Below are 15681 nucleotides of genomic sequence, written 5' to 3'. Positions count from 1 at the left end.
TGCGATTCCATTGACATTAAACCTACCGAGCTTTAAAAAATAATTAACGTGTGCTACTTTGTCGCGATGAAAAAACTGGTGCCTACTTATTTATGTTTATGGAAGTTCATTCTATTATTTTCTACGAATGAATCTTTACAATTTTAATAACTTTAACGTTAAAGTTACCGAGCTGAAACGATAAAGACTGTTTTGTAGAACATGATTAAACGAATTTCTTAATCCAAGCATATACATCATAGTCAAAATGGCAAAAGGTTTAAACACGTTCAATCTTCTTTTGATGCAAAGTAATACACGTTGGTTTCTTTAAAAGCGTTAAAACAAAAATATGATACCGACTCGGTAGATTTATTATTAATTTATTCCAATGTCGTTATGTACGCGGAAAATATCTAAACAATCAATCTCATCGTTTCACGATTCACGAGATATTCGAAGAAGTAATAAAAAGGTAAGCGCACGATAACGTAGGAATTGAAATATTAAATGAAAAGGAAGAAAGGAGCGCCTCGCTGATGATCACCGGGTCCCACGGTAGGGCAATCTAGGGAAAAGTTTAGGTTTTCAAGTGCCGCGACTAGAAAAGATACTTGCGAGTCACCGGTTCATTATACATAACAAAGTATGTATGCGAGCGGCCGGACAACGCTGGTAACATAGTGTTGCTGGTAGAGCTCATCGATGCTCAAAAAATTATGCTTAAGAAATTGCCGTGTCACTATATAAATGCAAATACGAGGCGAAGATACACATCTTCGATCCGTTCGTTGGGCACGGATCTTCCCAGAGTGGGGTTTGGCGAACAAGAAGAAAAGAGGAGGAAAGAAATGAAAAGAAAAGAAAAAAGAGAAGGAAAGAAAGAAAAGTGGCCGATAGATTCCTGCAAGATCCGCAATATGCATAGGAGCGGTGCGCAGGAGCAAGGAACTCGTTAACCATGCTACCGTTCGCCGAAAACACCCGGTAGATTTTTGCAAGGGACCGAGCGAGCAACGAAGAGGAGGAGCGAGTAAACGGCGAGGAGAATGGACGAGAAAAAGAAGAAAGGTCGCGCTCGCGCGCTCCCGTATCCCAACACTTTCGTCGGCCGTCTTGTACGTTTCCTAATCGCGTACACGCATTCTCTTCTGTGTTAGACGTACACGCACCGTGCACGCACGCACGCACGTACGCATGTACGCACGCATGCACGCACTCACTCACGCATGGACGCGGGCACGCAGGACCCTAGCAAGCGCGCGAGAACACGCATGTACGCGAAAGCAAGCATGCACGCAGACAGCCGCGTCGCCGGCTGCGAAAACCGGCGTGCGAAAACTGACCAATGGCGAGCAGAGGCGGGAGTTGGTGGGGCAGCCACGTGGTACCGAACCGGCGAATCGGGTGCGGGGCACTCGCGAATTTCGAGTCGGTTTCCCGCTAAGCGCTCGGAGCTTCTAGTCGCTAGAACAAGACGGACAACAGGGAGGGAAAACAAAAAGAGCGAGAAAGTGCACGCACGAGAGCGGCAAGGAGAGACTGGTAGGCTTATACGTCGGGTAAAAAGGAGCGAAGAAGAAGGAGGAGGGAAAAAAAAAAAGAAGAAGAAGAAAAGAAGAGAAGAGTGACGAGTTTGCATCGCGTTGCCGTCCTCCCTCCCTCCCTCCCCTTCCCTCCGGGACACGCGAAATGACGGAGGAGCGAGAGAGAGAGGGCGAAGTACTAGCGAAAAAGAGGGAGAAAGAGATCGCCGAATGAGAGAGCTCCTCGGACGTGGTATCGTGGTCTAGCCAAAGAGAGAAGAGCTTGGTAGGAAGGTGCGTCGGTCGTCGTCGCAAGGGGAGAGGAGAGAAATAAGGAGAAAAAGAGAAAGAGAGAAAGAGGAGTCACTGAGTATACGGTGAATCGTCGAGAGAACGGTCAAACGCGCGTCCCTTAACCTTAAAAAAGTTCAAGAGTCGTTTCTGAGAAGACACGGTCTTCGTCGTCGCTCCATTCGATCGGTGGTCACAGTCATCTTCGTCGGTTTGTGTGATCGAGCTGGCTCGAAGGGCATCATTGTCATCGTCTACTAACACCGGAAACCACGCTCTGTCTGTGTGTACTACCGGTGCCGAGTCTCAGTGACAGAGGGAGAGAGAGAGAGAGAGAGAGAGAGAGAGAGAAAGGCAGCAACAGAGCAAGAGAGAAAGGAAGGAGGAGAGAGAGAGAGTCGGTTGTTGCATTTCGAAGCGAGCGGGAAATAGGCAGCCGTACGAAAAGGAAAGGAAGAAACGGAGAAACAAAAGAGAGTACAGACAGAAACGCTCAGAAGATCCTCCGAGAACGTCGCGAAATACCTCCTGTGCCTCTTACGTTTTGGTGTGCAAACGCGAAAATCACGCCGAGTATTACACGCTAGAAGGACCAATCGTGATCGACGCCGAGTATCTTAATAATCACTGAAACCGATTCGAGGGAAGAGGACACGGAAGAGAGAGCTTCAAACAGAAAACACGCGTTCCGTGTTCGTTACATATCTCGTGCGATATCAAGAACACCAACGTTGTCGTCGCCGCTGGTTTCGCGGTACGTGTTCCGACCTGTACGAGTAAAGAGTTAAACGGTCCCCGCGGTGTCGAGGCGTGCGCGCGGTGTTGCTCGTGTCGTCTTTGGGAATTCGTCTACGTCCCGTCGTCGGTGAATCACCCCCCACCCCCGCATCCCTTGGTTTCGTTGCGAGTGCAAAATCGCTCGATCGTTTTCCCCGTTTTCCTTTTTCTTCGCGTCGCGGTCGCATTCTCGTTTACGTCGTGTCGCATCGCATCGCATCGCATCGCCAGGCGAGCCTACGTTCGAAACGCTACGTGACACACTGAGGTTGCAAATTTCTAAAGCCACGTGACAGAGACTTATCTCGGAAAAGCGGTCACCATAACGTCCGACAACAAGCCAATCATCATGTCGAAGCTGTACGTGGGCAATCTACCGTCGGATTGTAACGAGAGTGCACTCCGGCAACTCTTCCAGGACCACAACTTGTCGTGCACCACGATCCTGGTGAAACGTGGCGGCTACGCATTCATCGACTGCGCCGATCAATCCGTGGCGGATCGTGCGATCGACAAACTGAATGGTGAGTGAAAGAACCAACGGGCGAGGTAAACGATCGGAATCGATCGCGCTCTGTAACTCCCTTCCGCTCTATCTGCTCTCTTTTTCGCATAGCTGATACCCGGCCTCGTCGAACAGTACCGCTTTTCTTCGCTATGACCGCTCTCTGTATATATCGCTGCATTTACTTCTCGCTGCTGTTGCTATTCCACAGGGTTCTGGTGTCGCACACGCTGACTAAACAACGGGGAACCTCGGCCTGGGCGAGAGGCGCACCACGGATTTATAGACGGCTTTGATAATTTAGAAACTGTCGAACGCTTTTGCCGCTTTACAATGTCGCTGCGCGTACGCACACGAGCCGACTCGTCTCACGAGACGAGTGCTTTATTCTGTGCGTACGATAAAAATTCACGCTGCTTCTCATTTTAGATGCTTCTCGAATAGTATGTAAGACTTGTTCCTTTTTCGTAGAAATATACAGATGTTGCACGCTTGTACATACACATTCATCGTTTCTTGTATATAATTATATTCATCTTCCTGTCTCCTGTACATAAATCATCCTTTCCTACATCTTTCACATAATAACGCCTCGATTACGTGCAGGTACGTGTTGTATATACATATATATATATTTCATAACCTTTATTTTAATTGACAGCGTCTTTTCCTGACACCGAACGTGTCAGCCGTCAATTGTATTTTTCCATGAAAGAGGACAGTCGCGCGCATTGTCGCTCGCTGGCCGTTTTCATGGTCGTTTCGATCACACCGGCAGCCGTGGTGGAACCGTTCTTCAATGAAAACGTCGCCGCGAACGTGCCCGTTTCGGAAGAACCGCTGCTCGGTATCTATCGCTTTGAGAACCCCTGCGCGCGACCTCGAAAAATGCTTCCGCCGAAAAAACGTCGGATTTTCATTCAATACTTTACCGCGGCAACGTAAACGTAGTTTTTGACGGTAAATCGTCCACGAGTCGCGAATCACGGAACAGATTTCTCGGCTGCCCTGTGATCCTAACGAAATATTACATTTATCTTTTCAAATTCGTTTGAACGTCGACGAGAAAGATCGACTCTGCTCTACGAATGCTCGTGTCGTGTGAAAAACTTATCCACGTGGTGAGAGAGGCGCACGCATCGGCAAGATGGCGAAGCCGGTTATACCGGCAAGGTCACGCATGTGGGTTCGCCTTCCAGATAACTTTCTGATAATCGTTCACGTCGAACGACGTGTGCTGTCGCCGATCGATACGATTGCTAGCTTTTAATATACACGACTATTGTAATTGCTCCATGGAACCGCATTTTGCGATACGAATCGCGCGATAACACTTTCGCACCAGTCACGATCAAATTCACAAGTTATTTTTTCGTTTAAATCAACTAGATTTTGCTTTATTTTCTATATACCGTCGGAGTAATAGATTTAGGTTGCACTGAAAACAGAAATTTCACGGTATCCAGCTAATTTTTGCAGCTAAAATATTTTATGTGAAAATAATAATCGATTTTCAGTGATTGTATCAGTGTAGAACAGATTGTGAATATACATCGCGGCCCTTCGACATTTTTCTAACGACTTACCATTATTTTTTTAGATTTCTTGGTAATTCTATTATTCTTCCAGATATTCTTGGTAATTCAAGTTTATACGCGATCAATCTTCGAAAACGTTTCACACCAAACCCTCCGAAAAATAATGACGATTGGTGTGTGCACTAGACTCATAGAAATGAAAAGATAGAATACAATTCGATCGTGTAAAGGTTTAATTATAAAACCTGCTGTAATAATAATATTTCATTCAATTATTTCGTATAAAGAAGTCTCCAAAGTTTGTAGTATCGTAAAATTAAAAACTGGCCACTTCGACCATGGTAGGTTTAGTGTTAATAGAACATCGTTGCAGATTCACAATTAAGTATAGCGCCGACGTTGTAGATGATTGGTCAGTGATTAAGTAAAATATACTGTGGCTGCGTTAATCGAAGATGGTTTTATTTCAGTGAAGAATCGGTGAATTTTTCATTAAATAAATTACGTCTGTGCCCCACGAAATTGGATCGACTAGAAACGATCCACGGTCTCGCGCGTCGTCGGTTCTCCTGTCCAAAAAACGTGGTCAAGGTCGCGTCTGAACGCGTGACGTATAGTTCCCCACTGCCTCCGTGTCGAGGTTAAAATTTACATCATGAAATACCGCCAACCTCATCTCAACGTGCTCGTCGAAATCGGTTAGTCACACTCGTCACATAGGACGGCCATGCTAATCGAGTAAATTCAGATCGTAAATTCCGTTGACGGCTCTGTGCGAGGTGTACGCATGTATCTCGCTCGATTACGCTCCTAGTATTCGCCATTGATCGTCTAATATCGCTTTTCAAACGTTTCGAGTACATCGCGGCTCTATTAATAGTAAACCTGCCGGGGTGTACAAAATTACCGATTTCATATCGATTCCTTTAAATCTGTTGAAGTTCCGAAAACAATTTCACAAAAAGAATCTGTTGAACAATTTATTTAATTCAAGCATAAGTTGTAATACAAATAGCAAAGAAGCTGAACGAATTTCGTCTTGGCATTCTCATAGAAAAATCTGTATCAATCACGTTTAGTGGTCGGCAGATTTTGCGTTAAACTATGGAAATCTTAGGAAAAGAAATCCCAGAAATACGCGATCTTCGTAATCGATAAATTATGTAACGGGTGAATCTTGAACGCGAGAAGCGAGGGTTAAGTAAAAGCAAGCGTAAGGTAAATTGCGACGCCGGACGAGAGGAAGGTAGGTTCCGTGATCTTTCTTCGGGAATGCTGAAAGCATCTTGCCGACATAGGTTAACAAGATCGTTTCTGCATGTAATTGCAAAGCGAGCGCGATTGGTTTCGAGTTGCCGCGAGACAGACCACTGTCACGTTCGTGGCAATCCCTGCCATGCGAGATGTCAATCGCCGGATAAATCGTTTCTGGTCGATTGAGAAGGGTTACGTTTTCCTTTCGTGCCACCTTTCTTCGAGGCTTAATGGCTCCTCAGCTATGATAATGGTCGAAACGTGTACTAGATATATTCTAGACTAGATATATTCAAAGCCACCCGGTGGCCTGCGCAGACAGGTATGAAACAGTTGCAAATCTCTCGCAAGTAGATGGCATGTTAAAATGTAGCAAAAGAATACTAAGCAAGAGAACGGTCGGCTTTGCTTAGAAGCCCGGTTGCAAGAAAGAGGCGCGGTACGAACATTGGACCGATTCATAGGGAATAGTTTTTCTCCCTCTATTTCGTTAGCAATACAGAAGGCTCAGTCGTTGCTCCTGCAGCAGGGGTACATATGTATGCGGGGTCGATCCTTGGATACAATGCCGTGCGCGGAGAACGTTACCGCTGAGTACAGAACTAGTTTGGTGGGTTGTGTTACGTTTTAGATCAACTAAACTAAGGCTAGTCGCGGTTAGACGACATGAGAGCTGAACCATCGGTATTAATTCACCGAGAAACGTGCCCCGCTCGGCCATTTAATCGTGCACCGTTCCGTGCGAACCAAAGTCTACCGGCTCGAGACACCGCGAACACTGGCGACACAGTTTCATTACGAAAATTTCCTCGCAAGCGCAAATTTCTGAACGGGAACCACGATTTTCACAAGAATCGTCGCAATACAAAATACAACGATTAATTGCCCGGGAAATAATCTTATTATCTCAAAAGAAATTTCGTTTTGTAAGGGTGTTAAGAGAGCATTTGATTCGATATTATTGATAATAAAAAAACAGCACTTCGAAATTATCAGAAAAAAGTTAAAAGATTTTAGGACAATACATCATTGAATAATATTTAATCAAAAAGTTATATTTAGAAATATGAAAATTTACGAACACTGAACTTTTCATTTTTTGGTGAAACAGCGAAATTATTTTCTAAACTACCTAACATATGATCTATTAAATATGAATGCTATTAATTTCTTCTAAATCGAAACAAAATTTGTTTATTTCGTTATCAAAATCGAGAAATGTCTCGTTTTATTATGGAAATTATCAAGCTCTAATTGACGTTGCTGTGAAAGAACTTGTAGCAAGGAAAGATTAACCCTTCGTTTGCGTCACGATTTTTCAAAAATGATTGGCACATTCTTATCATTATGAGTCCTATAAGAAGTAGAGTGTTGAAAGAAAACTTTTTCTACTTAAATAAAATCAAATAATATTAGATCGTTAAGGTCGCTTAAGACCCCAGCATGCTAGTCAGAGGTCGAAACAATTTCAATATCGAACTCCTGTAACCCCGGCGAAGAGATAGTTATTTTTCGTTCATGCACAAACCCGTGACAGCAGGATTTATCGAATGTGGATCAGAGCGGGTTGAGAGACTGTACATTTTTAATCGTGGTCTCGCAGTTGTTCACGGTTGGTTCGGCCGGCTTGATTTGTCGCGTGCCTGTTCGGGACCACCTGTCCTCGAGAAAAAAAAAAGAAGAGAGTTACCTGTTAACAGTGCACCGGTAACCGACGATACCGATGGAACTTCGGATTCGGTTTCCTCGCGAATGTCGGGCGCGGCTCGATAAAAATATCGGCTCGAATTAAGGAAAAATAATATCCTATGTTTACAGATCCGATGTCGTCACGATAATCCGTGTTTCGATAGATCGTGTCGAACGTTATTGCTACCGTTATCTCCATTGAAATCACGTGTTATCGGGCTACGTGATGTATATGTACTGGTGTACGCATGCATGTACGCGAGAACGCGTTTAACGTTAACGGAAGTCACTGTTAGTTAATTATACCGTGAATTTGCCGGGGGCCCGATCGTTCGTGTACGGTGCAATCAATAACCGCGATGCAACGAATTTCATATCTGTCTTTATCGGTGTTTGCCACTATCGAACGCGAGCCCCAAAACTTTATCGCATCCGTTAGAATGGATAAAGTAAAGCGATGCTTGCTACTTGTTGCTTCACGGGTGGCGATAGAACGTCCTGGTCGTATTTTTTCCCGACAAATAGTAGGAAAGATTCATTTTCATTTTTCAATTCTTAACCCCGTTCTGTACTATTATCTTCGCAATTGCAATTAGAGCGCTCTCGATGGTAACAATCTCTTAAAAGAAAAAGAATGTTTATATCTAGTGCGTATAATGTACTAGAATTACATTATTAACACTTGTACCGCGTCGACCCATACATGGGTGACAGAATTATATAGAATTTATTTATTTCGCTAATCCATTATAAATGATCAATTTTATTTAAATGAGCAAGAAGAAAGAATGTTGAAGAAAATAATCGTACAATTCGGCTTTAAAATTTAAATTGTAGGTAAAACTTTTGAGATTCTTGACATCACCGTGGATGAGTTAAATATTGGTGAGAGAAAAAGTTCAATGTTTAAATATTGATGTCAAGAGCGCAGAATTTTATTGGAACTTAAGGAATAACAGTTGCTCGTCAAAATATAGCAGGGAGTAGTTAACAACGCGGAACAAATTGTTCTTGTGTAAAACATTTGATTTTTTATCCTGCGAACTTTTTAAAATACGATTGAGCGCGTAAACCTTTTAAATCGCCCTTCTGTCCGAGCTTTCGCGCAATCCAGACGTAAATTAACAAAGAAAATTGAGATTTGTCTACAGGCGGACGCGATCATTAAATTTCTACACGATGACACTGTCGCGCGCATGTAATGACAGGGAACTAGGAAACATCGTGCAGTTACCGCGAACTAATCAAATATTGTCGAGCGATACTGTTCTTTCTTTGATCAGGTGGACGTTATCGTCGCCGCGATCCCAGACAGCAATTGATTCCCTGTTTGTTTTCAAGACGTGGACCGGCGGAATGAAATTCGGTTGGCCAGACGATAGGTTGAGAACAGCGGCGAAAAGAAGTTGGTTTCACGCCGACATAAATGTACAGTTTAAGCGCAAAAAGTGCTTGCGCGAAGGAAGGAAGTGGTGCTATCTTTAGAGCTACGAAAAGAGAGTGCGCGCGCGGTGTCTCTTTCCTCGTCTTCTTTTTCGTTTAGCCATCCGCTTTCATTAACTGAATGCACGCTCTTCTTGGCACCAGGAACGAGGAGGCTATTGTGAGATCTGAACACGCTCGATGGGCTACCAAATGAATGGAAATATGTAACGTATTTTCGTATCCGGACGCGCGAACACGCATCGCTAGCTCGCCATTCCGCGCGGGCTCGTTTTTTATTAAATAATTATTTCAAACGTCGATCTCGCAAATATTCTATCGCAATATCGTATCGCGAAAGTTGGAACCTCGTTTATTTTCTCCCTCTTGTCTGGTTGTCCTAACGTCACTTTTCAATCTCTCCCTCCGAATTAATTTATTGAACAAACAAACAAAACCGACAAATTCAGATTTCGAACGTTGATTAAACCTCCTCGACAGGATTCATATTCAGAAAAATTACAGGCATACAGTTTATCGATTATATAAAAATCCTCATCCGTGAAAAGTTAACATTGTAACTAATACTTTTAGTTCTCCGAATTCGAATATCCGTGACAGTCTGCTGAAACATTGTTGCATCGGCTGTTCACGAGGGGACTGAATGAAATCGAAAAGATGTTGTGGTACTAAGGCGGCGCCGCGCGCGGGAAATTAAGTAAAGGGTCTATTTCGAGTGTTTCTATATTAGCTTCGTCGACGATTCTCTATTTCCTCCCGGGCCTCCCACACGGTCAGATTTTCTCTCTCTCTCTCTTACTCTCACTCTCTCTCTCTGTTCAATCTACATTGTCTTCGTCTCTGCCGTAGCCTCTGTTCACTCGAGGAGCCTTTGAAGCCACGTGTTTGTTTTAGATATCCGGCCGTTGACTTGCAAGCAAATAACTGTTGCCACGACTAGATTTGATTCAACAGGAGACCGCCGAGGGCTGCATGATATCGGACCGCTTCCTTATCCGTTCGCGTTGGTTATCAGCTTCGAAGCTACACGGTGGAAACGTCTCTCACAGTGATCTTTTAATACGAACAGACAACGCGGTTTACACGTTCGACGCGTTTCGTCGACGCGATCGTTCGTCGTTCGAACATTCGATACGATGCACTTGCGAGCGTAGATAATACGATCTATCGTCGTTTAGGCACTTTCTACAAATATTTTCAAATTTCTTTTTATTATAAATATACTTTAAAAGGGAACGATCAATTTCTGATTAACACAATATCGTTAATACTAAAGCTACTAAACCTTCTTTCGGTTATCGAAACCGTAGAGAGATTTTTTTAAATCAACTTCTTTACTGAGACATATATTATACATATATAATTATACATGTATAATTAGGCTGAGGATTTTAGTCGTTTTTGACCAAAATGGTGAGGGCATATTTCAAAAAATGAAAGAGCGAAATATCTACTTAGCTTGGCGAAAATCAAATAAAAATATATTGTCCCTTTTAATAACATCGATAAGTTGTAAATAACGTAACAGTGTTATCGAATTCGTATGGCTTCACAATTTGATTTTCTGCTAGTCATTTTTGCCATAATTGTATAAAATCCGGGGTCCACTAATTATTATAAAAATCGTGCAAAGTTTAATTCAATCTCGTCCCTGTTACAAACAATATAGGCGTTTAATATACGCGTTTAGGACTCGGTGATTCCAGCGTCGACGAGCATTCGGCTAAAAGTCCCAAAAAGAATTTTGTCAGCCCCGGTGAATCACGCGAGGGAAGCTTTTCGGGAAATGTCTCGCGTCCAATAAATTAGCGACGAGATGGTCTTCGTCGTTCCACGTTTCCCCCCTCGGCTCGCTCGAAATCTTTATTGCTCTCGGCAGCGTAAAAATATGAAGGCGGGAATCGGAGGGAGATAGACGGGCTTACGTCCGCCAGTTGCGGCGGCAACGAATCTGCCTGGTTGGCCCCACGTGCGCGTAATTGTCAGGTACGAAGAGAGAAACCCGAATCTTTCGACAGGTGTCAATGAACCGGACAACGACGTTATCCATCGAAGGATAACCGAGAAAGACAGAACGAAACGATGATCGCGGCGAGCCGAGAAAGCAAAAAGGAGGATCGGAACAGCACGTTCGCACCTGCCTCTGTCATATACTAAACGGAGCCCTCGGTGATTTCGCATTTCGTCAACGCGAATATTGTCGAACTGATTTCGAACTGACGTTTTTTCACGGCTGTGTTGCAATTGTCAAATCGAAAGTGTTATTTGGCATTATCATAGAAATTTCTGAAGATACCGGTTATTACACTGACTTTATTATAATAAGGTGTACAGTTAGATGAGGCACATGTGATGGAAATAACTTTCTTAAAGGTCATATTTTTCGAGATTCCAAGGTCACTTATGTTTTATTTTTCATCATAATAGTTAAAATCAAAAAATATTTAGAAATCGATACAACAGAGAGATCAATAATGTTAATTGAGATATTTCTTTATAACAGAGCTACTGAAGCCAGTCTATTTTCGAAACAATTTATAATAAATAATTTATAAAACTGAATAATTTATTTCTACGATAGTATAATGTTCCGTACATCATTTGTTCGAGTCAGACTTGATTTTACACTTCTTTCACCTGCACGCTAATTACATTTTTGTCATTAATCAATACTTTTAAAAGTAGAAGAATTTACATTTATTTTTTGCTACAGAGAGTATTTATCGTTCTTAACATTTCTTGCAGCGAAGGCACCAGTTTTTTTTGATCATCGTTTTTGTGTTATATTAAAATTATTTTATCGGAAACCATTACATAAAATTTTTCATTCGTATAAATGTTAATATAAAAATTGCGAAATATCTAAATAAATAGAATGTGATGATTTCTATGAGGCAATGCGTCACTTTTAGCCTGGCAGGATTAGCTTTAAATTTAGCAGTAATCTATGTGCAATGTTTGTGAAATGGGAGCGTTACTTGCACAATAAGTTACACATTATTGCTACCAAGATGCCAAGGTTGGTTTCTTTATCAATTGCTGTATTTGAACATTACATTCCTAGGTTTATCACTCCCAAGAGACGCTGTTTTCCTTGACAATGTCGAAGTTCCAGAAATTCTAGTCAGCAATCAGCAATAATCAGCAATAAAAATAATTGCTTCTAATCAGCAATATTCGATAAAAGTAGACGAATTATCACGAGTTCTCCATTATTGTCAGCGAAATAATTTCGTCTCGTCGGCCAGCATCCTTTGTTTCTCCGGCACTTTTAACAAACGCAAAAGTGTGTAGGAGCAGGTTCGTGGAGGCTGAGCGATCGTTTTCAATTTTTGACGTAGCTTCGCGTTACCTGTGACGGTTCCTATGGTATCAAGATTATCTCGAGATAGCCGGAATCGTACGAGCACGATAGCACGTGTAAAGCAACGATAGGACACGATTCTTCGATAGGCAGACTGTGTGCGGCTGAACCGTGGAACACCGGAACGAAGGGCGGAGAGAGGATCCGCGCGGGGCAACTCATCGTAGAAAAATTGCATCGCCATGGCGCCATTAATCTCCGAACGAACGGATATTATTTTAATTCCCGAGTCTTGGACCGAGTTTGTTCCGAGAAACGGCGTCCTTTGTCCCGGGGCCGGCTACCCGAAAGAAAAGTGACCGAGTGATTTAATCTATGAACGAACGAGAAGCCCCCGGACTCTTTCTGCTGCTCACCGTTTCCTGCGCCTTTTCTTTTCTTCTTTCCATCGGCGCGTTCCTTTTTTGCCCCGTCGAAACTGTAGCCGAATTCAACGGCTCTCCCATCGTGAGCATCGCCCTTGGAAAATCCCGCGGCTGGATTTAGGACTTCTCCGAAGCTGCTGTTTCAATACGCCGTTCCGATGCTACTCTCGTTTCACTTCGAAAGCATATTTTCTTCGAAAATTAGACACGAGATCTTCCGTTCTTTCTACGTGCAACGCGGACGAATGTATTTCTGTACCTTTTCGAACGCGATAACCTTTTTACAAACTGGACTAAACCAGCCGAATATTTTGGAGATGTCAGAAGGACTGTTTCCGTAGAATGATTAAGATACTTTCTTTTCAATTCTGATATTACTCGGAGCGACAAGAAAAAATAATGAATAACACTTTTTGAACTTTTTCATATGAGCCTTGACATAGGTGGGTGAGTTTGTTTAATAAACAATGGCTAAAAAATTATTTTCAAAATCTTGCACTAAAATTGAATTTTGCACTATTTCAAAAATCTACTTTTCCAAGCCTGGTCGTCGTTGTACAATACTCGCAGCTAATACGCGAAACAAGAAAAAGAGAAAAGAACTGATTAAAAAATAGACGAGCAATGGAATCCTTCTCTAAGCTGGATATATTTCTTATTTAAGCACTGACTCCACTAAATTTCAGGGACATCGATGCTTCAATCTCGTCCCCCTGATAACGGGTATCGCATTCGTGCTCGAAAAGGGCGGTTCGCCGGCTTATTCTGCTATACCGGACACGACCCTCGGACATACGCGCGCCTCTTTCATCTTGCACCGGGAATCGCAACGTGCCCGGTCCACATCGTCCGAACGTGAAATCGTGAACTTTGTCCAGGGTTCGATAAAGGCAGAGCGTTATCAGCGCGCTCGCGTGCCTCGTCGTGTAATTTTCGTTCAGTGGCTTCATTCACCGACTGAAAACTGTTGGAGGTCAGCGGCGTCTCACGTACGCACAATTAACTGCTAAACAACCGTATAAACTCGGACGATAAATATTAAGCAAAAATACCCCGCGCGCGCGCGCGCGCTCGGTTAACGCCGTTAATTAGCGGCACGCAAAACTAATTTTTCCGTTGGAACGTCGACGGGCTTACGATCGCATCTACGATACTCTCTCGTAATTCGTGGCCGTTTGCCGGGCGGCGCAACACGTCTCGTCCACCACGGTTTTGCTGAAACTCGTGAACTTGGCCGGTTAGTATTTCACGTACCGATAAGATATACCGCCGGAGGCCCCGACGCGGTTATGCATCAAAACTGCGACGTAACAATTGAATCACGCCTTTCCGCAGTTCTCGACGGCACACCGCCGCAGGAACCGGCGCGCGATCATTTTCTTCCGATCGGCGCGGACGTGTACTATAGCGTGTCCGGGAAGAGACCTTCCGCGATTCATTTATTATGCATTGCCCCTGGACAAAATTGTATTGCACGCCGGTTAATCAAGATTTACGAGCCAATTGTTTCCCTTCGACGCAGCTGAGCGGCAAGACCAAACCTCGATTGATACGCCGCGATAGACGTATGTCAGGCCTTCTTTATTTTGTTGTTTCTTAGATTATGGTTTAACGATTTAGTCATTTAATTTAATTTAGTTATTTAATCGTCTTCCGAAATGACCCGAATGCACACGAATAAGCAGATTAGAATCATATCGGCATAAGACACATTTTCGATAATATATTGGCTTGCGTATTAATTACAAGTATTTACATCCTAAATTATGTTAACAATGAATTTGGTCAAGTAACCGATACACGCGCGAATAAACAATAATGCTCCTTGCTTCTGAGAATGAGAAAAATACAGCACTAAGTAGATTCTGTCTCATTCAATGACGAGCAAACGCTTGAAGCGCAAACCGAAGCGCAGTCTTGAGTTTTTTAGTAACTCTTAAGTAGAATTTTATATTTCATAAACTCGATTACAATTTCTCGAAGTGCTCCACTCGTGTAGGCCTGATAAAAGAGACAGCGGCGTGCAGCTGTGACCGACGTGTGACGAAGAATCATTATCCGTACATCCATAAATGCAACATGAATAAATAAAGAATTTGCATGATACGTATCCCTCGGGATTAATTTTCGAAGGCACGTCAGACACTCCTCGTTTATGCTAATGGAGAGTCCGCGTATTCGTAACACGTTCAAATCATTCTCTCAAATCGGTCGGCGTGTATATCGGTTTCCGGTCGGCGGAACCGTCGCCGTGGCCAAGATTTTCGGTTTCGCGCGCTTTCTACGGATTCTCAGTCAGGACCTATCTTAACGTGCGTGGGCCCATTCGCTTCATTCGGCAAACTAACCTACCCGTCTAAGTAATCCATTGTGCTCCTCGTGCTCTCTTTGTGTGGCCGCTCTCACGCTGAGAGCGCGGCACAGGGGTGCGCGGGAAGGAGCAGGAAAGAAGAGAGGCGGCCGGCAGGAGCGAGCGGGACAGGGCCAGAGGGTGGAATAGAGGATGAAAGAGAGGGAGAAGTATGCCACAAGGCCAACCGAGAGTCTGAAGCAATTTTTGCTGTACTCCTTTTTTGCCGGGCCGAAAACGAGCGTGGCTCCAGCCGACTAAATGCTCCAATTTTATTTACCGACGCGTCAAACCTTGTCGATAGCCTCGTGAGATTTCCGAACGGGCACGCGCTACCTTGCCCGTCGACTTCCGACTCCTTTACGCCGCGAAATTTCGAGAACATTTTTTTCAATTCGTTTCACGCGGAACGACGTTAACTGGTCGAAGGAAACTTTTCTTGGGGATGTTTCCAGGACGCGATGGAATACGTATAAAATTTTAAACAATTCTTGTAAACAATTACAATTATTTCCTAAATAATCTAATAAATTGTTGCAACAAAGGTTTACTCAATAATACAAAATTCGCGGATTTTGACAAACCTTAACTTAAGGACTT

General features: G+C 43.4%; 1 protein-coding gene across 1 annotated transcript in view; it reads left to right on the top strand.

Annotated features, from left to right (window-relative positions):
* Window positions 1–2922: 2922 nt before the first annotated feature.
* The window catches only part of Imp (IGF-II mRNA-binding protein), a 126186-nt gene continuing 113427 nt past the window's right edge, over window positions 2923–15681 (top strand). The window contains exon 1 of the mRNA XM_078194300.1: window positions 2923–3097. Within this exon, the coding sequence (XP_078050426.1) occupies window positions 2923–3097 (175 nt within the window). The remainder of the gene's footprint in view (window positions 3098–15681) is intronic.

Source organism: Augochlora pura, chromosome 11, assembly GCF_028453695.1.
Source record: "Augochlora pura isolate Apur16 chromosome 11, APUR_v2.2.1, whole genome shotgun sequence".
NCBI classification, from domain to species: Eukaryota; Metazoa; Arthropoda; class Insecta; order Hymenoptera; family Halictidae; genus Augochlora; species Augochlora pura.
This window is presented reverse-complemented; position numbering and strand designations above follow the sequence as displayed.